This window comes from Papaver somniferum, chromosome 2, assembly GCF_003573695.1.
Source record: "Papaver somniferum cultivar HN1 chromosome 2, ASM357369v1, whole genome shotgun sequence".
Classification (NCBI taxonomy): Eukaryota; Viridiplantae; Streptophyta; class Magnoliopsida; order Ranunculales; family Papaveraceae; genus Papaver; species Papaver somniferum.
The window spans coordinates 154595436-154621757 of NC_039359.1; the positions used below are offsets into that span (position 1 = coordinate 154595436).

The 26322-nt window shown below is 35.7% G+C and overlaps 2 protein-coding genes across 5 annotated transcripts; both read right to left on the minus strand.

Moving 5' to 3' along the window:
* Positions 1–2936: 2936 nt before the first annotated feature.
* LOC113349509 (protein FLX-like 3) lies at positions 2937–6572 on the minus strand. 4 transcript variants are annotated; one of them, XR_003360220.1, is made up of 5 exons: positions 6426–6572; positions 5742–6279; positions 5495–5652; positions 3567–3679; positions 2937–3424 (listed from the first exon to the last, which is right to left on the minus strand). XR_003360220.1 is itself a non-coding variant. In XM_026593483.1 (4 exons), the coding sequence occupies exons 2-4, from the start codon at positions 6266–6268 to the stop codon at positions 3669–3671; spliced, it is 696 nt and encodes a 231-aa protein (XP_026449268.1). In that variant the 5' UTR covers positions 6269–6279; positions 6426–6572; the 3' UTR covers positions 2937–3668. The 4 variants fall into 4 exon arrangements, 3 of the variants coding, with proteins under 3 accessions (XP_026449268.1, XP_026449266.1, XP_026449267.1); XM_026593483.1 differs by having other exon boundaries at positions 2937–3679; XM_026593481.1 differs by lacking the exons at positions 2937–3424; positions 3567–3679 and adding an exon at positions 4472–4878.
* Positions 6573–6647: 75 nt separating this feature from the next.
* LOC113349507 (glutamate-rich WD repeat-containing protein 1-like) lies at positions 6648–11029 on the minus strand. Its single transcript, XM_026593480.1, has 12 exons — positions 10874–11029; positions 10573–10727; positions 10399–10477; positions 10126–10308; positions 9920–10018; positions 8773–8941; positions 8558–8664; positions 8291–8427; positions 8126–8198; positions 7434–7552; positions 7151–7268; positions 6648–7048 (listed from the first exon to the last, which is right to left on the minus strand). The coding sequence occupies exons 1-12, from the start codon at positions 10919–10921 to the stop codon at positions 6914–6916; spliced, it is 1422 nt and encodes a 473-aa protein (XP_026449265.1). The 5' UTR covers positions 10922–11029; the 3' UTR covers positions 6648–6913.
* Between the last annotated feature and the right edge of the window lie 15293 nt (positions 11030–26322).

Genomic DNA, 26322 nt, shown 5'->3' on the forward strand with positions numbered 1-26322 from the left:
ACTTTATTTTTCAACTCCTTTACTACCCATTCCAATGCATTTATAGTTCCCATTATCTCATCTACAAAGTTAGTAGAAATGCCAAGACCGCCACTTTCAGCTGTTAAGAATTTACCTGCACTATCTCTTGCAATGAATCCATAACCAGCATTGCCAGGATTCCCTCTGGATGCACCATCACAACATATCAATGTACTATCAGCAGCAGGCAGAAAGAAATTGCATTCAATAGTTCTGAAATTCTTCACTTTTCTGCAACCCAGATTGAAGTGTTTTAATATTTGTAAGTCATATGCATAATTAAACATATCTCCATTGATTCTGACTTCACAGTCCTGTATTATTTTGGATATCCTCTTTTGAGTTGTTGAACTGTTAGGAGTAACATTATCAAAGTATACTATATTCCTTGTAAACCAAATGTCCACCACTATGTTGAATGCAGCAATGAACCAAATTTTCTATATCACAACACTTTTCCTATTGCATGCATTTGAGATATCCTCAAAAGATTTGGGTTTTTAAAGGCAAAAATACCTCCAACCCATTTCCACAGTATTTGACCATAATCACAATTCCATAAAATGTGTTCCATATTATCTTGATCTTTTCTGCAAAGATATATAGCATCTTGAATCCAGGTTCATTCCTCTATTTTCCACCTTCTCATCAGTAGTACAAACACCCCTAGTTATTTTCCAGATGTTTCCTGCAGTGGAGGGATGAGCACAAGATTGCCATATTTTCTTATACCATCTAAGCTTGGGTTGTTTTTTCCTGATTGCGTTAACTGCACTTTGAACTGAAAATTCACCATTTTGAGTAGCTGTCCACACCATATTATCCTCCTCTAAGGAAAGTAGAGGCAATTCTTCAATAGAAAAAAAATTCCAACATTTCCTCTGGTACAACCCATTGCTTATTCTGAATTAAGTCTTATACTTTCATATGACTGTTATGAAGTATGTAATCATTTGCAGGGAAGAGTGAAATTATACTTTTTTCAAGGATCCATGCATCATTCCAGATGGAGATCTGTTTCCCATTGCCCACAAGCCATCTGATGTTTTCAGAGAAATCATTCAAAACCCGCTTGATTCCAGGCCACACTGAAGACTTTTTGTAATAAGAAATCCACATTCTATTAAGGTCTTGGTATTTAGCTAGAAAGAAAAGTTCTCAGTCTTCTTTAGAGTTAAGAATTCTCCAAAGAAGTTTCATGAGTAATGCCTTATTAATATCTTCCATCCTTCTAATTCCCAAACCTCCTTCTTCTTGTGGTACACAAACTTTCTCCCAATCAAGAGTAATATATTTCATGTCCTCAGCATTACCACTCCACAAGAAGTTCCTTATGATTTTTTCACAAGCAAGAATTACCTTTTTTGGCCACTTATATATGGACATGTTATACAGGGGAATGCTAGAGAGTACAAACTTAATCAAGGTTATTCTAGCTTGGAAATTCAGAAATTTACCTAACCAAGTTGCCAATCTTTTTTGAAGCAATTCCACAAAGGACCATAAATGTTCTGCCTTGATCTTACCAAGTACTAGCATCACTCCTAAGTACTTATCTGGAAAATTGGAAAGAGACATATTCATAGTTTCTGCTATCTGCAACTTCCTTGAGTTAGTAGTCCCATCTACAAAACATTTACTCTTTGTTGCATTGACCACTTGTCTAGCAGCTGATTGATACTCCATAAGAAGTATTTTGAGATTTTGAACAGATTTTTTGCCTCCACTACAAAAAATAAATATGTCATCAGCAAAGAATAGGTGTGAGGGATAAATACCTCTCCTTATTACTATTGGTGAAATTTTTCCTGCTTGAATATATTGAATAATCTTCTTGCTTAGTGCATCAGCTGCTAGAACATATAAAATGGGAGAAAGGGGGTCATCCTGTTTAACTCCTCTACCCACTCCAAAGTAACCAATTGGACCACCATTTAGTCAAGTGGAAATTTTTGTAGTTTGTAGAAGTATTTGAATCCATTGACAGAATCTGATAGAAAAACCATATTTCTTAAGGACGGCTATCAAGAATTCCCAACTTAGTGTGTCATAAGCCTGAGAAATGTCTAATTTTAGATCTACATTACCACCTCTTCTTTTAATACTCATCTCATTCACTAGTTCAGATGCCAATAAAATTTGTTCATGAATATTTCTGCCTTTAACAAAAACACATTGTTGAGAAGATACTAGTTTATGAAGAAAAGTGCTTATTCTTATAGATATGATCTTAGTGATAATTTTGAAGCAAAAATTACTTAAGTCTATAGGTCTAAATTGACTTACTTTCTTAGCACCTTTTATTTTGGACAGAAGAATGAGAAAATTTGAGTTGAATCCAGCTGGATACCATAAGTATAAGTGTTTCTGCTTCTCCAGAAGCATAAGTTAATTTCAGAATTAGTAGCAAAAACATTCTGCTATACAAAATGTTAAATAGCAACAAAAATCGGAAACAAAACTATTTTTTTCACAGTAACTTTTTTTGCTTCCGGAAGTTTTAAAAATTCTATCCCCAAACTGACTTTTTGCTTTTTAATTTCTAAAAGTCAAAAAATAACTTGTGGATACACAACCAAACGCCCTACTAACCTTTTTCATTTCTAAAAGTCATATCCAAACTAACTTCTGACTTTTAGATGTCAGAAAATAACTTAAGTATGACTATCCAAACAGGCTATTAGTCTTTTGGTCTTTTCTTTAATCGGCGTGAATCAATGTCATGATACAATGGAAGTAAGGATGCCACAACCAATGGCGGCATTACTCAAGTTCTTCAAGAAGTAGACTCAGCAGGAAGGAAGTGCAGAATTAGCCGCGGAGGATAAATTCACAGCAAAATCTAGATAAATTCTTAGTTTCAGGCAGTTTTTACAAAATTAAGCAACTGCAAATAAAACTTAAGTAGCGGAAATATCACATTTAAATAATATCCAATTGCACCTTTTATCTTAAATCTGTATAATTAAGACCTAAATTCTATTACAGAACTGAAAAAAAGAAAGAAAGAGGAACATATAAAGTCTGGGGCCACAACTAACTGTAACTCAAGAAAGCTCATAATTAAGACGGTTCCGATACGTCTGGTTTCATCTTTAGCTCCTCGAAATAACTCTATGCCGCTGGAATTGTATTTTCAACATTAGAAGGCATTAAGACATTAAAACCATCTGACCCTGTTTCAAATCCAAATATTAATAAAGGTGAAACTGAAAATGCACAACATGATTGTGAACACTCAGAAGGGAAAAGGATAATAATCTGATGAACGAAAAGAAGTTGTGATAGCAGAATCCTCCGGGGCATTCACTTGCTCTTGCATCCTTGCTCTGAATTCTGCTTCTTCTTCCTCGTCTTTTCCAGGGAGAGATCCCAAATCCTGGTAATGCAAATCAAAGAACACCTGCATTCGAATAAAGAAAAAGAAGCTACTAGTTCCTCATCATGCCTGACTACCGATCATACTTTAGCCATATCACTTATCAAAAGATGGGGAGCGAAAATGGAGTATTTACGGATGCAGTTTCTTAGTTAAATGTTCTTACCTTAGTTGATTGTCTTCAAATGTAAGTGCCAAGGGCTCATGTGGACTCCACTGACTAGAAGTGAGGCAGCGCTTATGATATTCAAAGTGGGCAACTAATAAATCACCTCACGGCTGCATAGAGAAAAAGAGCATGGCATGAATCTTACGTCTCCCTTCCGTAACAATCAGAAATGACAGAAATGTCAGGAAAAAAAAAAGACTGAGAAGTTAATAGCGAATCGAAACTTGCACAGGCTTAATGAAGATTTCACTAGTAGAAAACTCAACGTACATCGCTGAAAGATCATAGCATATATAAAGCTTAAATGAATCATGTTAGCATAACAGCTTTTTGAAAATGTTTCATCCACTCAGCCATCATGAGGTAAAGTGACTTCCTTGGCTTTATGCAGTATTCCCTCAAAAATGATAGTTTTGCTTTAGTACATGATCTAAACCTTAAACACACACTTAGCTGAGATTAACACTAGCTCATTTCTATTAAACGAAACTTGATTTGTTGCTAGACCATAAAAGCTAACATCTCCCACTTGGTCAGCAACAAATTATTTTGGTTCTTTTACAAAAACATTTAGCAGTAGAGATTAGTAACTGAAAATCATCGTAGGTGGCCATCCATTTTAGAAAACCAAAAATGTCAATCAATGTGTAACTGAACGCTTAGATCAAAGTACGCCATTATCCGACTATTAGAGACACAAACACCACTTATGCTCCACCCCAAAAGGACAAATTTACCTTTATGATCCCAAAAAGATCCTTCATACCTACAAGGTCTGAAAATGAGCGCCACCTTATGCTCAATCTGAACAGACTACTTGAAGATTTAACTTTATGATCTCAAAAGAAATCTTTAATATCTCAAAGGATCGATTTCATACCAACACACACACATTATATAGCGCACATAATGTAGACTTGCTCACACTGAACTGTATAGCAAACAAAATTTAACTTAGATTGCATATGATAGACCTTATAGAGCTAGTCTACAATCTGAAAACATGTCTGCCTTCACATATTCAAGCAAAAACACAAAGGGAAAAACAAAACTTGAACACGTAACACTATACAACCACCACAGTCGACTTCAGAACTCAGTCAATTACTTTATTTTGATTTATCAACTTCTGGTTTAGCTTTTTTCAGCCATTGTTGATACTTCAGGCAGTTCTTCTTGATATGATCTTTCTTCTTACAAAAGAAACATTTATAAGAACTAGTTGAACCCTGCTTTTCTTCTCCCAAACCTTTCTCTTTATCTGTTGACGCTGATACTTTGAAGTTCTTCTTATTAGGACCTAAGGCAGCTGGATCACGTATTGAATGTGGTATTTGAAAATTCAGATTATTAGTTAGATAAATCAAAAAGCAGAAACATCAATAAGGATGTTCAACATTATGTTAATGCATACACCCATAGAGGCAATTTAACCATCGTAAGAAAAGACAAGAGTCCCGAGATTTAACCAACTTCCTGGACAATGGATTTATTTGGTCTTAGAATTTTAACCACCTTCCTGGACAATGGAATTAGTTGGTCTTAGTTACAAAACATTCACTGAAACCAGTATAACAAAAAGGCCTGGGTTGGTCTCTAAATAAAGTGATCCAAACCTTACTCACTCAAATGATAGGAAATCTGATGCAGTTAATGATAGAAATTTGGCATGCTCCCCTGTTAACTGGTGTATTGAGGAATGAAGGATTTCCCTCGAGGTATGCCTTAGTTCATTGGTCAGCTTACGTTCTTCTTAGAAACCCGGTATGTGGCTATATGCATTTTAAGGAATTTGTTTGGCAATAAAAAGAAAAGAACTCACACCAATCAAGGAGCAGATACAGAAAACATAAAAAACAAACAAAATTTCAGTTTTAAAACATGTTAGTTCAATTTCACCGCAATGGTATAGCAGAAGAAAGTACCAGCAGTTGATGGTGGTCTTCCATGAGTCTTATCACCACCGACAAAGTCCGCACGCGGCTTCTCAATTTCACAAGCCATAGAAACCAAATTCTTATCCATTGCCTGCCTCTGCTCCATTAACTCAACATTCGCTTTCTTCTCATACATAAAAGCAGACCTACAATTCATTTCCATCTTTTCTTAACACTCGAAAACAACAAAACTTAACCCAAAGCATTATACAAGAAAAGACAGAAATAAACAAACCTGGCAAGCATAAGGTCCTGACGCATTCCATCAATCTCAGCTCTCATCATTGGAATCTGCTGATTATCAGCTCGCGCCATTCCCAACTCTTGTGTCAAATTCTCAACTTGCCCAGCCAACTCCATCCTCAAACTATTCGATTTCTGAACTTCATTTCTCAACTGCATCGCCTCAGCTTCAAGTTTCAATCGTTTCTCCATAAATTCTCTAGAATGAGCATCTTTCTCCGCCCTGATATCACCAATTACCATATTCAACCTATGTATCTCCTCCTTAGCACCACCTAATTCACGCTGTAGACCAATACGGTCATCAATTAATCTCCGATTATCGGTCACAAGTCTTCGAATCTCAGCACGTTGCATTTCTAATTCATTTTGTAACATAGCTGGATGTGGTACTGGTGGTGTTGGTACTGGATGTGGTGGTGGTCTTGGTACCTGATATGGTGGTGGTGGTCCTCTTGCATATGAACCATCTGGTGGATAAACGCCTCTACCACCACCGTTATCTCTACCTGCCATCATTTATTCAATTCCTGCAACCCGCACACACAAAAAAAGAGGCATAAGAAACCCTATAATTTCATTCAAAAAACAAAAAAAGTTGCAAATTGTGATTAAGGAGTTACAATCAAGAAAACTGCTATGGTTCCTTTAGAGAAGACGAGGGCTCTGATCTGACCTGTGACGGAGAAGACGATTAGAGAAGTAGCTGGAGCTCCAAAGAGGGTGGGAGGAGATTTTTGGAGATTATTCTTGGGATGCGGGATGGATATTTTTGTAGGTCTGTGTAACCACTCATATACAGCGGCTTCAGCAAACATTGGCAACATTGCCACATCCTTGTAGCGTCAACAAGTTCTTCAAGAAGTACAGAATTTGAAAGAAAGTGCAGAAATTGACATGGAGAAATTCAGATTATTAATTTCAGGCGTTTTCGACAAGTTTTTGCAAAATTAAGCAACTGAGCAGCAGAAATGCGCATTTAAATTATATCCAGTTACAACTTTTATCTTCAATCTGTATTTTTCGTCTTGTGAAATTTAAACTCTATGGCAGAACTAAAAAAAAAAAAAGAACGAAAAGAAAAATATAAAGCTACTACTAGATGGAAGGCAAGAAAGCTCGTAATGAAGGTGGTTCTTCGCTATGTTGAATCATCCTTGACTTTCAAGCTTCAGCAGCTCCTGGGATTGTACTTTCAACATTGGAAGGCATTAAGACATTAAAACCATCTGAACCTGTAGACATTATCATTCCGGGGATTTGTGTGTGCCAATGTAGTTCCTTCAAATCCTTTTGACCCTGTTTCAAAAAATTATTCCAAAATCCAAATATTATTAATAAAGATAGAATAGAAAATGTATAATATGTTTGTGTAAACTGAGATGGGGAAAGGATAATAACCTGATGAACGAAAAGAAGTTGTGGTGGCAAATCTTCTGGGGCATTCACTTGCTCTTTCATCCTTGCTCTGAATTCTGCTTCTTCTTCCTCATCTCTTTCTAGGGAGAGATCCCAAATCCTGGTAATCCAAATCAAAGAAAAGTTGCATTAAAATGAAGGAGGAGGAGTTACTTGTTCCTTATTATGTAGACAGCAGGTCATACTTGACATAACTTATCAAAAGATGGGGGCGAAAAATAGAGTGTTTATCTAGCGATACAGTTTCTGAATTAAATGTTCTTACGTTAGTTGATTGTCTTCGGATGTAACTGCCAAGGTGGAAGCCTCGTGTGGACTCCACTCGATGGAGGTGATGGGGCGTTTATGATATTCAAAGTGTGCAACTACTGGTTCTTCTCCCGACTGACAAAATAGAGAAAAAGAGTCAAAAAAAAGTACTTAATGCAAATTAAACCAATTTAATTTTATATTCCATCTCTTGTCAGGAATTTGTTCTAAACAGTAAGCAAAAAGCTTGGTAAGCGCATTAAGTGGTTCATAAAGAACTCACAGCATGATTCTTGTATCTGCCTTCCCCAATGAACAGAAAAGTTTACAAGTCAAAAACAGAAGATCACGGAGCAAAGTCGAAACTTGCACAAACTTAGCAAAGATTAAATTACTGGAATACTTGATGTATGTGGCTGAAACATCATATTGTTGTCACATAAGATAATTACACTTAATAGAAGAAAACACAAACTCATGGTTTAACGAAGTAACATTAGCAAAATAGATAAGAATGTTACACTGAAAGCATCTAAAGTCAGCAATAAGCAAGGGTGGGCTCTAGAAAAAGAACCTAAATCAAACTTATCATGTAAACCTTCATTCCTAGCATGACATTTGAGAAGATCAACTAAAATATATTGAAAATTAGTTCTAATATTGTCTTCAATCAGTGATTATATGCAACAAAACAATTGAATGCATTACCTTGAGCAGTCTAAGATCACGAACAGTAAATGTGCCGTCATCACTTCCAGATGCTAACATACAACTAGCCACCCTATTGAAATCATCATGAAGGAACATATGAGAAGATCATAATCATAGGAAGAAAAAAAAAAAAAAAAAAGCATGGTAATATGTTTTACATACCGATTCCATGAGATTACATTCACATCAGCTTTATTTGCCTTGATAGTTGCTGCTGGTTTTTTCGTACGAATATCCCATATAGCAATAGTTCCATCAACAGAACATGAAGCAAACACATCAGGCTCCGAAGGACTCCACTGCAAGGACAATGATGAAACAGAGCGCATTGTAAAAGTGAAGCCGGTTGGCATCCATACTTGAAGATCTTCCAATTAGTGGTGAAATAAATAAAAAATTTAAGGTTTTATCTTCAAGCGGCACAAGTACCTGGAGATCTTCCACACTTAAATCATGTCCATCAAAAGGAGTAGCGTCCACATTCCATGTTGCATTAGATGATGGCTCCCATAGGTGGATATGACTATCGCAGTCCCCTGTGAACATGAAAATGCAATTAAAAATAAATCTTATTCATTGGGAATTATTGCGCCTAAGATCCTCAAAGACGATACAAAGAACACAGTCATATGCTACAATTATACCAGATACAAGTCTTCCAGGCACAAGAGGACTCCAATCTATTGCATAACCTTCAGCTTTATGGCCACCAAACTTCATTAACGGGGCCTGAGTTTCCAAGTTCGATCCTCCAGTGCTGACATCTGTTTCCGATCCAGCTAAAGAATTAAGCTGGCTGCTGAAATCCCAGATCTGCATAAGAAGAATAAACGTGTTCCAAAGTCGAGAGAGGTCCTTGAAGGTATTTCATGTTTCATGTGGAACACTATTGCTATTCGTTATTGCAAAATAGATCTGCTCGCTTAAAGATTAGAAAGCATGAAACATAAACTCAGTTGCACGTAACAAGAATGAGCTCACCCATAATAAAAGGGACACAGAACAAAAGTATATCCAGATTCCGGAATCCCCATAATGCCCACATTTTACGTACATTATTTTTCATGACTGCAATTAATAACAATATGGTAGATTTGTATATTATCAATCAACTAGCACTACATGGTAGCTTCAATTTTCAACTCTTGATGAACTACAGAACATTCATGGATCACACCCAGCATCAACCCATTGACGAAATTAGACAAGAAGCCAAATGAAGAAGAGAATTTACAAAAGTACAAACTTCTGGCAAAGATAAAACTTGTAACTCACTATTTCTAACTAAGAATATCAGGTTTATATTTGAGCTTGCTAGTAGTGTACCGATTGGACAAGATAAATCCAAGCATCTAGAGATAATAGTACAAAACTTCAATGTCTTGCGACTCTTGCACAGATAGAACTTGTAAGTTGTAACTCACTGATATAAGACCCAATCTAAAACTAGTGCCTGGGATTGGATTTAATCATTCTGAATCCATCTACAGTCTGCACTACTAGACCATCAGCTTGAAGAAGCTGTGACTCAATGTTTTACAAAAGATGGTTTCCAGGATACTGTTCACAGTGGAGCTTCTGTAATGTCCATCGACTATTTTCATCGCATACAAAGAGGGAGAGAAATGAAATAACGTATCGTATAATATGCTTCTAAATAGTGGCCAACTAAACAATGTTCACACTCAAACAAAACTTACTAAGCATTTCATTAGTAGAGCGCGTGTGCTCGTAATAAGGCGGAAGCAGATAACTGAAGACGGTGAGATGGTTCATAGAGATAAAACTAACCTGTACATGTCCGGTATCTCCCCATGACGCACAAATATGAGGGCTCTGTGTCATCGCACGTATTCGATTTACACATCCTTGATGTGCTATCTTACGTATCTGTCAAAGAATCCCAAACGTTAATTCCCAGTAGACCAACAAAATTCAAGCAACCAAGATTAAAAAATAATAATCTCAAATAGACAAACTAGAAATCAACAAATTACCTGCAACACCGGAGGATTAGGTCCACCATTTTCCTCATTCTCCTCTTCATCACTACTCTCATCACTTTCGTCCTCCATATCAGACCCATCACCACCAGCTTTCTCCGGCACTAAGTCACGCCTTTTGCCTGATATTTTAGACAATTTAAATATCCCAATAGAGTTCCAAGAAGCTTGTTCTGCCTGCAAAACAAAATCTTAATTAAAATCTCAAAACCACTTTACTCATACCCTCAAATGACAATTCACCAACACTAATAGCAATACACGAACCTGAGTCCCTGCGACGCAATACAAAGTATGCGGAAACTCGGTTCTGACTAAACCTAGTGTATCCCTTACAATATCAAAGCTGCAACAATGAATTTTAACTCATAAAAATCCACAAAATCGAAACTTTTTTACAATAAAATGATGGGGATCACACTGCAATTCAATCTATTATACCTTAAACAAGGCCAACCAACATGAAAAGCATGGAGAGAATTATAAGCAGTAGGATCACACTGCAATTCTTCTCCTTCTTCTAAATTATCAACACCTGGTTGCCATACTTTTGCAGGCATAGTTGGTACTGCTGATGATTCTCCACTTTCCTTCTTCTAATTACACCCAAAATCAAAACCCAAAACAGTCGATTAATTTCTAAAATGACCAAAGAAAAAAAATCCAGAAAAAAATTACAAAAAATCCAGAAAAGTGATAAAACTTTATACTGATAGATTGATAGAAGTGAGGATGCAAATACCTTGACTTTTCTTTTGGCCTTTTTAGGGTTTTTCAGACCTCGAGCCATTTTCGTCGGCTTGAATAGCAGAGAGAAAATTAGGGTTTTGCGTAAATAAGTTGAACTGTTTAAGCGAGAAAGAGTTTGTAGGGTTTTAGTAGAGGAGGAAATTTTATGTTTAGGACCTTTAGGTCATACCTTAACCAAACAATGAGCCGTAATAATGTAGTGGATTCTTGGCTGTATCGTGCCGGGCCAACCCGACTTTTGGCAGGTGAACACCCAAACATGGTACAGTTTTGGCCTTTACAAGAACCGAAACCAATGTCCATAACTACTTGGTGCAATTTCTTTTTTTTTTGATCGGTAAAGAATTTGATGTTAGCGAGTTTCTAACTCTGGTGGCTGGTATCATCACCCAGTGACTTTATCACTGTAGTACAGTGGCACCGGTTACCTGGTGCAAAATCGAAGTGAGTGGACCAACCGTTTACTAAAATCGACAATAATAAAGATAAAAAATTTATATGTTTTACATATCTGAAAGTTGAAAATTTTAAAAAACGACGGTGAGCATGTCGTAACAATGATCAATTGATAAACATGTATGTAACCACACGAACTTGCATATTTTAATTGTGTAGTTAATTCAGAAAGAAAGGTCATTATCAAAACACGGGTTATGAAAATCTTACCTCTTAAAAGGAATTTCGTCTCTAAGTAATCGAAACATACCTCTAAGTAGTTTTCGAAATGTTAATTTTGTTTCAAATGTAAATCACTTGATAGCCAACTCAATTTTTATTTTATTTTTAGGTTAAGAATTTTGTTAATTTACTCATTCCCAGATAAATAAAAACAAGAAGATTATTTCAACAACTTGAAACCACCGACAAAATATTGTAAATCATTTTGGTCGTTTAAAACAAAGCTACTCCATTGTAACGAAAATCCAACTCTCAGAAATAACACAGTTTAGGAAATGGTAAGTCTATATGCACAGTCCGAGTAAATCCGAACCGTACTCTATACCAACTGTAACATCCTGCGGATTCTGGACTCGGTTCTAGTGCCAGAAATCACGGGATGTTACAGGATACTTTCTCATTTCATGAGTTAATGAAAGAGACAACCTTTAGTCTCATGCACATTGGGTAAAATAAAATATGAATACCACTAAATAACTAAGAAACATAGTTAGTTATATCGATAAAACACACTTGCCATGCATATTGCTTATACGCACATGTGTGAGTCAACTAAATTCAATCTTCTTGATCAAAATTCTTTTGAGTTTTCTTCTGGAAAATTAATGGTGAAGCAACTGTTGGAATAAAAAAGTTAAATAAGTTCATCGCTAGACATGAATTGTTTGACTTAACTTTGAATGGAGTTGCATTCACTTGAACCAGCAACCAATTTAATATCAGAAGTATAATTGATATAATTTTAATTTCAGTTGCTTGAGAACAAAAATTTCCAAAAGTGAGGCAATAAGCTTTATCTAGACCTCGCCCTTATCATAATCTCATTGCTTTTGTTTGTGATTGTGTAAAGACAGGACTAGGATCACTGTGAGTATCTCTGGTATTACCATCCTAATTATATATCTTTTTATCACTTGTACTTGGCCTTCTTTTGATGTGCTAGATGGAGTTTGTTTTTTTTTTTTTTTGTAATAAACTACAATTGCTAAAACCACGACCGAGAATATGGAGCAAGCAAGAAAATGGTGACTTGTATAGAAGAATGGGGAAGCTTGAGGAAGCTTGAGGAAGTTTTTGTGACATTAGATGCTGCAGAGAATACCAATAATTGTCTTACAAAGGAGCAATAGTAAGACAAGATTGGATTCTGCACTTTGTTTATTCTTAAAACAGAAAAATGGAGAGCAAAAGTGGTTGTTCATATACAGAATCGAGATGACATCACAAAATGCTACGAGAAAAGAAGAAGCTACATTGGAGTTATCAAGGTTAGATTGGAAATGACTACTAATCACAAATATATTAAAAGTAGGAATTTTGGGATCCTTTAGTATATCTTTCAAATGGATTTTTATGTGTTTTAATACTATTTTTTTAATGAGAAAAAGCTTTGGATGGAAACCGAAGTTTCTAAAAAGAAAGACTAAATCCAATTAAAAATTTGGATCAACCTGAACACTATGACCAGATGAAATCCCATCAGTTTCTATGTCCTTTGTTGCGGTATTTTAGAGAAAAAATTTATGCAGATTTTTAAGGACTTGCAAGACAATAATTGTTTGGATTGTAGGCTCAAAAACACCTTCACAACTCAAATTTCAAAAAAAAAGAGAGAGAAAATAAAGGACCTAATTAGTATTATTCATATGGTGTAGAAGATAATTTCCAAAGTGCTAGCTGACAGATTCAAAGAAATTTTGCGTGATATAAGTTCTGCACAGAACTACATTCATTAATAAAAGACAAATATTAAATGATGTGTTTGTGGCTAATGAACTAATAAATTCAAGAATAAGAAGCGAAAAAGCAGGTACCTCGGTCAGAGTTGATTTTGAATAATCTTTTGATCATGCAAGCTGTAATGAGATTCTAGATAAAATGAATTTTGGTGAAAAATAGAGGAGATAGGTGTTGTATTGATATAGTTAGATTTTCAGTTTTAGTGAATGGTTCTTCTGCATGCTACTTCAAATCCAAGAAAGGAATTAGGCAGAGGGATCATTCATCTCTTTTTTTATTTATTTTTGCTGGTAAAGCTCATTCTGTCATGATAAAAAAAAAAGGCATAAGAGCAAGGTATGATTTTAGGATCCCAAGCAACTGCTGACAGCAAACCTATCAATCATTTTTAATTTGCAGATGACACTTTGCTCTTCCTGGATTCTGACATTGAACAACTCAAGCATCTAAGAGTATTATTATTATTATTTGAGCAACTTACAGGTCTTGAAATCATCTTTGAAAAGAGCCAAAATTTTGGTGTCAGCTATAATAAGGATTTAACTCAGTTTTCTTATATTTTGGCTTGTTATTAAAAAAAATTACCAAGTACCAACTACTTATTTGGGTTTTCCTCCTAGAGAAAAAAGTGGAGGAGTTTCAAAATGGGACATGGTTATTGACAAGTTTCATGTTAAACTTAAAGGTCGGAAAAAATCCTTTCAATAGAGCATGTAAAAATAATCTTATAAACAATGTACTTGCTAACTTACTAGTATACTATACGTCTTCATTTGTGATGCCTGCTTTAGTTGCAAAAAATTTAAAAAATAAAATAATGAGAAAATTCTTATGAAATGGCAACAAAAGGAAAAGGAAAGTTCTGAACACTCTTTACAAGATAAAGAAATTTGTGGGTTTAGAAATCAAGAATTTGAATGAGATGAATTCAACTCTGCTCACTAAGTGGTAGTGGAGATTTGCTACTAAAAAGATGTTTTTCAGAGAGAAGTTATCTCAGAGAATTATGAAGAAGATGAAAAAGATTGGTTTCCCAATATTCCCAATGTTACTTATCACATATCATTTTGGATAAGAAGTATGAAATGCAACCCTATTTTTAAAAGTCATATCAAATTCAAAGAAACTCTCGTAGTGGTATTAATTTTTCAGATGTATAGGTGCGTCAGATATAAAATTAGAATCATGGGTAAGAGTTTGTTTTCCACAAATAATGCCGGCTCTAACGTGTTGATTGTCACTCTGTGTAGAACAAACATATGACGAGTTCAACACCAAGAAAAATATTACCTCTTGTTGGAGAAAAATGAGTTTTTAATTTAAATATTTTGGTCTTGGTATTGTTTGATCTTAGGACCTAAGGGTTCTATGGATGTTCACTCATTTCTTTGAGTGAATGTATCTCTTTAGTCTCACATTGGGTATACTAGAGAAGGAGTTCCACTATATAACCATATTCCTATAATGGCAAATGAGGGTGGAGAGGGTGGGATGAAAGATACATGGACCAACCCATGAAATGTGCACGCACACCATACACCAAATCGCGTGTCTACTCGATATAATTTTTGCTAGTTTTTCCTTTATGAAATAATTCCAAAAATAATTTACTTCAATGTTTTATTTATAGGATAATTCCTTTTGTTGTTTTTGATTTGTTTTACCAGAAACTTGTTTTATATGGAAACTTAAATCTAACTTGATTTACATGTAATCTTCTCCTATAAATCCTAATCGAAAACCTGTTTAGAAGATATACCAGAAGCAACTATTCTTTTCATCATCTTCTTGTTTTATCTTCTGCGGCGTGTTCACTTCCAATACCTGTTGCTAAGTTCAAGAGTGGGTAACTTGCATTGTGCTAACTAAGTTATATCGGGGCAGTCTTATCCTGGATACATCTTCGCTGTGAGGGGTTTAGCATTACTCATGTCGAGTGTACCCGTGAACTAATGTGTTAAGGACAATTTGTTGAACCTGTGATTCTGCCCTCGTCAAGTTGTTTCGGTAGAATTGTTTTGATTCAATTCTTTACATATTATTTTGATACATCTAACGTGTTGTTAATTGTGGCAAGATTCCAACAATCTTAACACATTATCTATTTCTTGTTGTTAGATGAGTATATATATGAGCAAAGTTTGAAATTGTTTCGCACATGATTTTTCGTAATGCATGATAGACGCATTCTTGTGTCTATTTTGTTCTCAATGTTCTGTATTGTTAGTGCTCGATTTGTATTAATTTGGGTGTTTTATGTGTTTGTAGGTATTTTTGGGGAATAAACATTTTTGGAAAATTCAGCTCGAAAAGTTGATTTTGGCTCCCGGAGGACAATTGTAATTCAGACCCTCATTTTGGTTAAGGGGCACCTTAATTGATAAGGGGTATTCACTGCTATTTGCACCTCAGAGCTACTATTTCCACCCAACGGCTAATGGCACCCCTACTCTGGTTAGGGGGCGCACCTTCTTCATTTTTAGAAAACAGATTTTGGCGGGAAAGTTTTGTGTCCATCTGGCGAGTTTCCAGGTCGAAGTTGGTGAGAATTTATCGGCCTTTCCTCGTAGGTATAGATTGGTTTGGGCCTGGTTCGGTCAAACAGAGTTGGTAATGGGATTAACTGCGAAAAAAATAGAAGATTACAAATGATTTACGTGAAACAGGAAGGATAGAGTTTATCGGATATTTGGATTGACTGGGAGAGTACGTGGAGATATTTGGGAGGATTTATACTCTCCGTAGGATTATATGATGTTGATTAGAGAGGTTGGATGATCACAAAAGACGAGTGAGAAGATTAACATTGGTTTTCAACAAAACAAAGCATGGAAGATATCTCGGGCTTATTTTGTGCTTATTTCGTGTGGACTGAGAGTGTTTAATTCCCTCTAAAACACGTATTCAACGTGTTTGAGTGTGTAAGATTCAAATCACCACGGGAAAATCACCGAGAGACGCGTGCAGAGATTAAAAAAGGGAAGTTATTCCTGTATTTTGCAAGAAATAAAAGAGAGGATTTAGAGAAGTAATAACGGGAGATTTTGTCACTGTCAAGTATAAAAAGGATGCCTGAGGTCATAGAGAGGATTATCGAGAGTTGAGAGAGGCTACAGAGCTGAAGAGGAGAAGTTGCAGAAACTTCTCTGCTGCTGCAGAGAGGTAGAAGATGAAGAACACAAACGACGCTACGGATCTGTCGTTTTAGAACTGTCACAGTTTAAGGCTTAGTGACAGTTATTCTACGACAGTTTCCTAATATAGTTTCTGTAACAGCTGCTTTGCAAATTGTAACGGTGGTTTGTAACGCATTTCAGGGGTTGCAAATTCCCAGATTATGTTATTTGCTTCCTCTTCTTCATTGTAAACACCATTTGGGCTATACAAAAAATATTTTGAGAGTGTCGACATCATGAGTACCTAAACCCCAACACTGGGACGACGGAGGAAGTCGAACTTCATACATGGGTGAATTTGTTTTATTTTTTACATGACTTTTGCACTAATTAAAATAGAATTATGATTTGAATTAATTAGTTATCATTTTATTTGATGGGTCATGCTTGCTTAAATGTTTGATGTCCCATGCTTACGATTTATAGCTAATATTTATCTACCTTAGCAAAATAAGAGTCCATGTTGTTTTCTTTATTGAGCGATAAATGATGAAGAATAAATAACTGAGCCTTATGTTATGAATTCGGTGAACTCCTAATCCCAGTAACTCTCGCTTTTATTAAACCTTTAAATTTAATCTTCACAAATCTTAGAGTTCGAATCCTATTTACAACAACGACAATAAAAAAATCTGATCAATTTTTGATAAGCACGTATGTGCTACGTTTTATACCTGTATTAATATTAGCTAGGACTCGATATTTGGCTAATAACACCGTTTTGAGCTATTTACAGGAAATACGAGCAAATCCGATCACCGGAAGGAAAAACGGCTAAAGTACAAGCCATTTAGCATTTGCCACAAACAGACCAAAATGGGAGCGAGCTTAATTATTTGGCTACCCTGTTTGGCAGTCGCACCACTATCACGCCAGCACACATACAAGGGAAGGGAAACAAAGAATTGTGTTTGTTAACTAGTGCAATACGTGGAGTCCCCTAGTGTTAAAGAAAATGTGGGACGTTTGTAACCACAACATTTTGTGGTTTGTGGTGGTTCATTACCACATTTCAGTTCGTGTTAAAACAAGAAGTGGAAATTTCATTTCCTATTCAAGCTGGAGGTGCTTTGTTGTCGAAAGAGAAGGAGATCCGAGCAGTTGCATCACCATTTTATGATGCAGAGATTGGACTTGAGCTGTCAGTGATTGCAGTGATGGCAATGACGGTTAAATGGAGTTTGGGGTTTGCTGGATATGCATGGAAGATAAAAAATTTGTGTTATCTGTGACCGAATGAAGAAGAATAGAAGATACAGATGCTTCCGGCGTTGGTTATGGTAGCGGTAAGGGTAGTGCTTCAGCCGTGCATGGAAATGTTTACGAGATGGCAGTCAGCCAAGCTTTCATGAACTGTTGAGTTTGGTTGATTTGTTGTGTGCTGCAACAATGTGGACTTGGACGTGAGTAGAGGAAGTTCGGATGTGAATCAAGATGATTGGTGGTGATGTACATCTGTAGATGGAGATATAAGAAGAATTTAAACGGACAGAAAATGGAAGCCATGTTGGTGCTGCGGCCAATTTTTGGAAAGAAAAGAATGGAGAGCTGTGATGTTGTTGCTGAAATTGCCGAAGGTGCTTTAGCTATAACAGGAAAGAAGCTGGTGTTGTTTACTTGGCAAGATGCATCTGACGATAGAGAGGGCATGTGTGTTTGGATGATTTCGCTTTGGTACGGTGGGTCTGATCCCACAGAGTATTTGCCTGAGCAGGTATAACCAGTGAGAGGAGATTCAGATGGTCCGAGAATAGGAATTGGTGTTGGTCGGATTTGGCAAGGATTTGGACTGGGCCTTGGCAAATGTTGCTAGGTCTTAGGTTAGACTCGAAGCAACATCTATAGAAAGGGAAACGAACAGAAAAGGGGGGGAATCGACAAAGAAAGAAGGAGTTCGGACAACAGCGAGAAGCTGCGGCTACAGAGCCGACAACCGGAGAAGAAGAGAGGACACCGCTGAAAGGAATTGGGTTTGCAGTTTTGTTTCTCCCGTTTCGATTTTGAATTCTTTTTAATATGTTTATGGCTTTTAAGAAATTCAAGTCTTGCTAGATTATTGTAATTAGGGTTTATGGATTGAAACCACTTGGGGTATTAGGCTACTTTGATTTGGTTATATAGCAATAGACCGTCATGATTTGAATAGATTAATTCTTGAATATTGTTTATTGGTTGATTGAAAAATAGTTGTTGCTTCACCGGTTTTAAAAACCTACGTGCTTAATGAATTAGTTTTACAAATATGTGTGTCTTATTATTTGATGATCCATGCTTCGTTAAAAACTTTGATGGGTTATGCTTAGAAAAGCCATGTAGAATTTGTGAACCTATATTTAGTTTCGTAAAAATTTCTCGCTGATGCAATTTGATGGTTCATGCTTGGATTTAGTCTTTTGATGTGCCATGCTTAGGGTATACCAGTGATATTTGCGACTCTAATATATATAATAGGTGATGTCAATAGAACGAACAATAAACATATATTTATAATTATGTTTCATTTCAGTATTTGTAAGGAAATAGTGGTGGATACCAATAAAATCCTGGTTACCGATTCTTCTATTGAATTCGTTATTAGTTTAATTTTATTATTTCGTTTTTCAATTATAAAAATACAAAAATATTTCATGATTATTTTATTTAGAGATATTGATTACAGTATTTTCACCGCTCCCCGTGGGTTCGACCCGTACTTGCCTCTGTCTACTAGTTAGACACCGTGCGATTGTGGTTATTATTATATAGGCATTCCCGAAAGCCTATCAATGCATTTGTGGCTTTTACGTGATGCTTCATTGGTCGATTTCATAGATGCATTTGTGGCTTTTATTTGATGTTTCCTTGTCGTTTTCTTAGATCAAAGATAACTTCCCCTACTTAGTTTCAATTTTACAGTGGTGCTCAACTTTAACCAATTTTGGTTCTGAAACAAATGTATCAAGACAAACTTAGCTACTTGATAGTGGATGAAAGCCACATTAATTACCTGGTTGATAGGTTTGTTTTTAACGTAACTCTTATGCTTGATCAAGCATATGGTGCATCCACCTAATTCACTTATTTTTGCATGTATAGCTAAATGCAATTGAAAAAAGTCATTCATTCTTTCTCGATTCTTCATTCGGAAGATGGTCAGCTGTAGTCCAGCTAAACTTCACCCAATAATGCTGATATCACCATAGGTTTCTCTTACGCCGACCATGGTGATGGGGTTCCTTTTATTGATGGCATATACGCACATGCCTTCGCCCCACGGATTGGAATGCTCCACTTCCGTGCAACAATCATCTGGGCCACCGATTTTCATTCGTAGCAATCATTGGTTTAGTTTCCTAATTAGCTAGAAGTTCTCATAGTAAATAACGATAATAATTTCGTGTTTTTGTGAATACAAAATTTTATATGTTTCCAACTGTATACCAATTAGATATCCTCTTAAAAATTGTTCATGTGTTAATAAATCCACCCAAAAATCTCTTTAAATTACATATAGATGTGATTTATACCATATGTATATTATATGTGATAACTGTGATATAATTCACATATCTTTCAAAATATTTATGCGTCATTGACATTATATTACATATTGTTGCTAACACATATTACCAATCAGTTATGTATAATTTTTTTATTATAATAAAGTAAATTACACTTGTACGTTAATCCTAATCACTTGATTATATAGTAAATCGGTATCGGCAGGTAACTATTATCAAGTGAATATCAAGTTGTCGTATTTTCTCGACTATTGTCCATAGACGTTCACACTTGGTATCAAACTTATAGGTTGATGATTAAAGATTATGGAGTATTTGGGTACTCTCGTATTTTCATGTACAATTGAGTTAAAAAACGGTCTAGGTTTATTAACATAGTAAAGATGGTACTTGTTGAATTACAAAGTATGAGACGAAGAGAACTTTGTAATTTCTATCAAATTTATTCCCCGATCGATAAATGGACGTATAGCAGAATAGACGGACCTTTGGATATACAAGAATTATAATGATCAAAATAAGATTTCAGATATTAAGAACTATCAGGTAAAAGATAGTCTGACCAGGCTTCACGAATCCCTTAATGAAGACTTTTAAAGTTATAATTGAAAAGGAGAGGGTACCAAGTACACCACCAAATTTTTCATTCGGAAACCGTATGGACTAACTTTCCACAATCATCAGTATAGATCAACAAATGAGATCTTGTACTGAGTTGTAAAAAAAGTTTACTTGGACAATCTCACAAACCAGTATCCGGTAACAACCTAGTATGTACCAAAACTGTTATAAGAACCGAATTCCAACAATAACAAGAACAATAACAAGTCTTGTAATCTTTCTGTCAAGATACGAATTCTCAAGAACAAATAGGCTATATACAGTCTTTTAGGCTTAAATACTGTCTAGGTCAATTAACACACTACATGTGATATTTTTATTATAAATATAAAACAATATAATGCGAAAAACAAATAACAAAAGACACCGGAAGTTGTGTTAACGAGGAGAACTATAACGTGCAGAAAAACTCAGGGACCTAGTCTAGATCTTGAACACCACACTGTATTAAGCCGTTACAGACACTTGAATATTATCAGAGTTCATACTGGAATGTAATTGAGACTGAATCGACCATACGAGCTAATCAACTTCAGATGTGCTCCTTCACGTCTCTTGGATCTCGCAAAACCTTACACAATACGATTTTGGCACCTAGATAATGTCTTTTACAAGCTTAGGAGTTGCTTCGACCTCAATGAAGACTTTATGACTATTCTGCCTCTAACAGGAAGCCAATCTGATTTTATTTAGATATTATATATCAAGGTCCGGAAATCTATTTTCAGTAGACAAGTCTCGCAAACCTCAAGGATCTGTAACACTTACATTTTTATTAAAGAGAAACCTAGATCACTACCACCCCATACGAAAAATCTAAACAAATCAAGACTGAAGTAATTTTTATATCTATCTTGTGGAATCACAAAGTTCTAAGATAATGATTACATTGTGTTTACTATCTATCTTGTTATTTATCTATAGTTCGAAAACTAGAACAACATCGATATCAAAGAACTATCATGTAAAAGATAGTCTAACCGAGATTCACGAATTTATTGGTTAAGTATTTCAAAGTTTAAAATGCGGGGGTACAACAACCACACCCAACAATTCGTTTGGTAATCTGAGAGGACATACTCCAGTACACTTTCTAGAAAATCAACTAGACAATCAGACTCAATCTAGATTAAAGTATATCAAAGAGTTTAATATCTCTAACTCTTAATTAAATCCGCAATCATCAATTAAAAATCTGCGAGCCTGATTGAATATAATATGAATTACTTGAACGGTACCAAAGACCAGTGTTCAAGTGTCAATCAATTTAAATCAAGAACCAAAGGTTGGATATTCTAATTGTCACGCACAACCTGTGATATTTCAATTACATAACAAAATGTAATGCGGAAATGAAATAACACAGACACCAAAATTTTGTTAACGAGGAAACCGCAAATGCAGAAAAACCCCGGGACCTAGTCCAGATTGAACACCACATTGTATTAAGCCGCTACAAACACTAGCATACTACCAATTAACTTCGGACTGGACTGTAGTTGAACCCTAATCAATCTCACACTGATTCAAGGTACAATTGTGCTCCTTACGTATCTGATCCCAGCAGGATACAACGCACTTGATTCCCTTAGTTGATCTCACCCACAACCAAGAGTTGCTACGACCCAAAGTCGAAGAGTTGATAGACAAATCTGTCTCACACATAAAAGTCTATAGGATTGAATAAATATGTCTCCCGCAGAAATACCCAAGAGTTTTTGTTCCGTCTTTTGACAAATCAAGGTGAAGATGAACCAATTGATAAACCAGACTTATATTCCGAAGACAACCTAGTATTATCAATCACCTCACAATAAACTTAATCAACTAGCGAAACAAGTTATTGCGGAATCACAAACGATGAGACGAAGTTTGTTTGTGATTACTTTTCTATCTTGCCTATCAGGGATCTAAAATATAGAGCCAATTATTTCAATTGCACTCAACACGATATAAACAACAATATCAGATCAAGCAACTACAAAGATAATAGTTGGGTCTGGCTTCACAATCCCAATGAAGTCTTCAAGTCGTTAACCTATAGGGTCTCGAAAAGAAACCTAAGGTTAAAGGAGAATCGACTCTAGTTATGCAACTATTAACACACAGGAGATGTGGGGATTAGGTTTCCCAGTTGCTAGAGTTCTCCTTTATATAGTTTTCAAATCAGGGTTTGCAATCCAAGTTACCTTGGTAACAAAGCATTCAATATTCACCGTTAGATGAAAAACCTGATTCAACCAAGCTAATATCTTTCAACCGTTAGATCGAACTTAGCTTGTTACACACAAATGAAATGTACCCTCATTTAGGTTTTTGTAGCCGTACCTAAACGTGTACACCATGTTGGTTCACAAATAGTTAACCGAGGTTAGCCATATGATTACTCTCATATCAACCTTTTTCATTTTAACCATAACTAGTTCAAATGAATCAAATTAAACTAGTTAAAGAGTTTTTCAATTTTTTAGAAAACACAACTGAAATCAAATAGGTTTGATTCACTTGAATCAATCATGAACATTATAGCCACGGTTTGCAAAGATTGCATTCCTTATGATTTAAATGTTTCAATTCATGGACTTGACCGATTTGATAAAGTAACCAGCTTAAGTATGCGTACTTAAGCAACCGGTTTTGAGTTTGTGAAGTTTCCAAACTCAGCAGAAATTTTCGGTTCAAAAACTTCCGCCAGTATGCGTACGTACGCATACTTAAGGTGACTGGTTTGTGAGTTTTGCCAAAACCAAACTCAGCAGAAATTCTCGGTTTGAGAACTTCCGCCAGTATGCGTATGGGTACACATACTTAACCTGTCTCCTTCACCAAATCCGTATCCACACATATGCATACTCTTGGCTTCCGGTTTATGGACTTATATACTAATGTGCGAACACACTATATATGCTTATATCCAAAGACGGTTACATCATCAACTCTTTATTTCAATCATTGAAACATTCTTATATGATGTTAATAGACGTTTTCACACACTATCCATATCAAAGAAATTTTCAAGATATTGAAATAATCATTATTGAAACCTTTCATGTCTTGCACCAAATGATTATATCACACAAACCATGTAAGATGTTACTCGGCAATTTTTTCATGATATAAAATGAACTTGGTCGAAGCGAAAGCTTACCAACACATATTTCGAGAAATATATAAGCGAGATATACTCATCTTGAAATCTCAAATGTGTATAGAGAAAACTATATCGTAACACGACTTATGTCTCAATATAGGAGATAGTAGAAATAGACTTTCCAAATGATAGATAAGTTCAAGTCTCCACATACCTTTTGTCGAAGAAGTTCCACAAGCTCCCCTTAGTAGTTCTTCGTCTTCAAGAGATGAACGTCGAGAGATTTAAGCTCAACTACACTATCTATGTCTTAGTCTGAGACATCTACAAATAGGCTAGAAATCAAGACTTATAGTTTTGACCACTAACATTGACAAACATGCTGGAGATAACAATGCATGCGAGTTTGACCGAGCAATGCTCTAACAATCTCCCCTTTGTCAATTTTAGTGACAAAACTATCAATACATATGGATTACAAAAAAGATAAAAAATAAGCTTCTTATCCACATGCTTGATATCCTTGGCATCTTCAACGCGACTCGAAATCTTCGTCACTTCCAAGTACTCCATGATCCTAAAGGTTGTAAGTTCAGCATCACAGTTGTTGAAGATCCGTAGGTATAACAATGAGAAAACAAAATATTCTCGATTATTGTTATACAGTGTCATAATATTATTACACAGCATCAACGTTCAATTGTATCAAAACTTTGACAATAACATTATGGTGATATGCATCACTCCCCCTTAGTCAATACATATCTCAACATGAAAACCACCCCCCCTTACATAATGATCCGTAAACCATATGTATTTGTAGTGTGAACTACACATTAATTCTCCCCCTTTTTGTCAACAAAATTGGCAAAGGTACGAAAATTAGTGGGATCCTAATGAAATTTTCACGGAGATACATCATGACCAAAAGGTGTATTAACATACCAACAAATTTAGATGCAATCATAAAGCCTAAGCTAAATGCATTCATCAAGGAGTTAATGAAGATACAAGATAACCCCTAAAAATTCCACAGCCGCACCCCCCACAAAGATTAGGCAATTTAAGCACAAGTTCAAAATGATATCTCCCCCATAAAATGTCATCCCCGAAGGAACAACAAAGGCGACCTTACTTTCACAAGAAAAGAAGGATTTCTTACAAACACTGGGATACGAGACAGAAACAAATCTACTTGAAACAAATGCAAACAGGATGTAACGCTATTTTGGAGTTCCAAACTCAATTTCCCAAAATATTGAGATAAAAGCAGGGACAAGAGTTATGAGGATCTAATGAACTAAAAAAACACCAGTAGATTTCTGCAAGTGCTGAAACGTGGCAGTGTCTAATGGTTTGGTGAGAATATTAGCCAATTGTTGTTCAGAGGGAACAAATTCCATAGTGATAATACCATCTTCATAAAGATCTCGAATAAAATGGTACCTGATGTCTATGTGCTTAGTTCTTGAGTGCTCAACAGGATTCTCAGTGATGCGAATCGCACTTGAGTTATCACAAAGGATCTTCATTATTCCAGAATCAATTCCATAATCAGCAAGCATTTGTTTCATCCATAGAAGTTGAGTACAACATGACCCAGCATCAATGTATTTTGCTTCACACGTTGAGAGGGATTGTGAATTTTGTTTCTTGCTATGCCAAGCTACAAGATTCATTCCTACATAGTAGAATCCTCCTGATGTACTCTTTCTGTTTTCCACACATCCTGCCCAATCGGCATATGAATAGGCAGTAAGATCAGTGTTAGTATTAAAAGTGTAAGAAAGACCATACCCGACAGTGTGACTGATGAAACGTATGATCCTTTTTGTGGGAGCAAGATGAGATTCCTTTGGATTTTCCTGAAACCTAGAACAATAACCAACGCTAAAAGCAATATCAGGTCTCGTAGCAGTGAGATACAAAAAAATTCCAATAATAGATCGATAAAGTTTTTGATCCACATTTACACCTTTCTCATCTCTATGTAGTTTACCCGTGGTAGACATATGAGTGAGTTTTGGAGTTGACTTATCAAGACCAAATCTTAAGACAAGATTTTTTGCATATTTTTCTTGAGATAAGTAAATTCCATCCTTGTGTTGTTGAATTTGTAAACCCAAAAAGAATTTTAATTAACCAGCATTGGTCATCTCAAACTCCTTACCAAGAGAGACTTGAAAATCTTTTGCAAGTTTCTCCGATGTTGATCCATAGATGATATCATCTGCATATACTTGAGCAATAACAACATCTTTACCACTCCATTTGGTAAACAAAGTTTTGTCAGCTCCACCTCTTGAAAAACCTTTCCTAAGAAGAGAAGTGGTTAGTTTTTCAAACCAGGCACGAGGTGCTTGTTTTAATCCGTATAATGTATTATTGAGTTTAAGAACATGATCAGGGAAATCAGGTTTTTCAAACCCTTTAGGTTGAGAGACATAGACTTCTTCCTTTAAGTTTCCATTTAGGATGGCGGATTTAATGTCCATCTGAAATAGCTTAACCTTAAGAAAACAAGCATGAGCTAACAATAAACGAATGAACTCAAGACGTGCCACAAGAGCAAAGGTTTCGTCAAAATCGATTCCTTCAATCTGTGAATAACCCTGAGCGACAAGCCTAGCTTTTT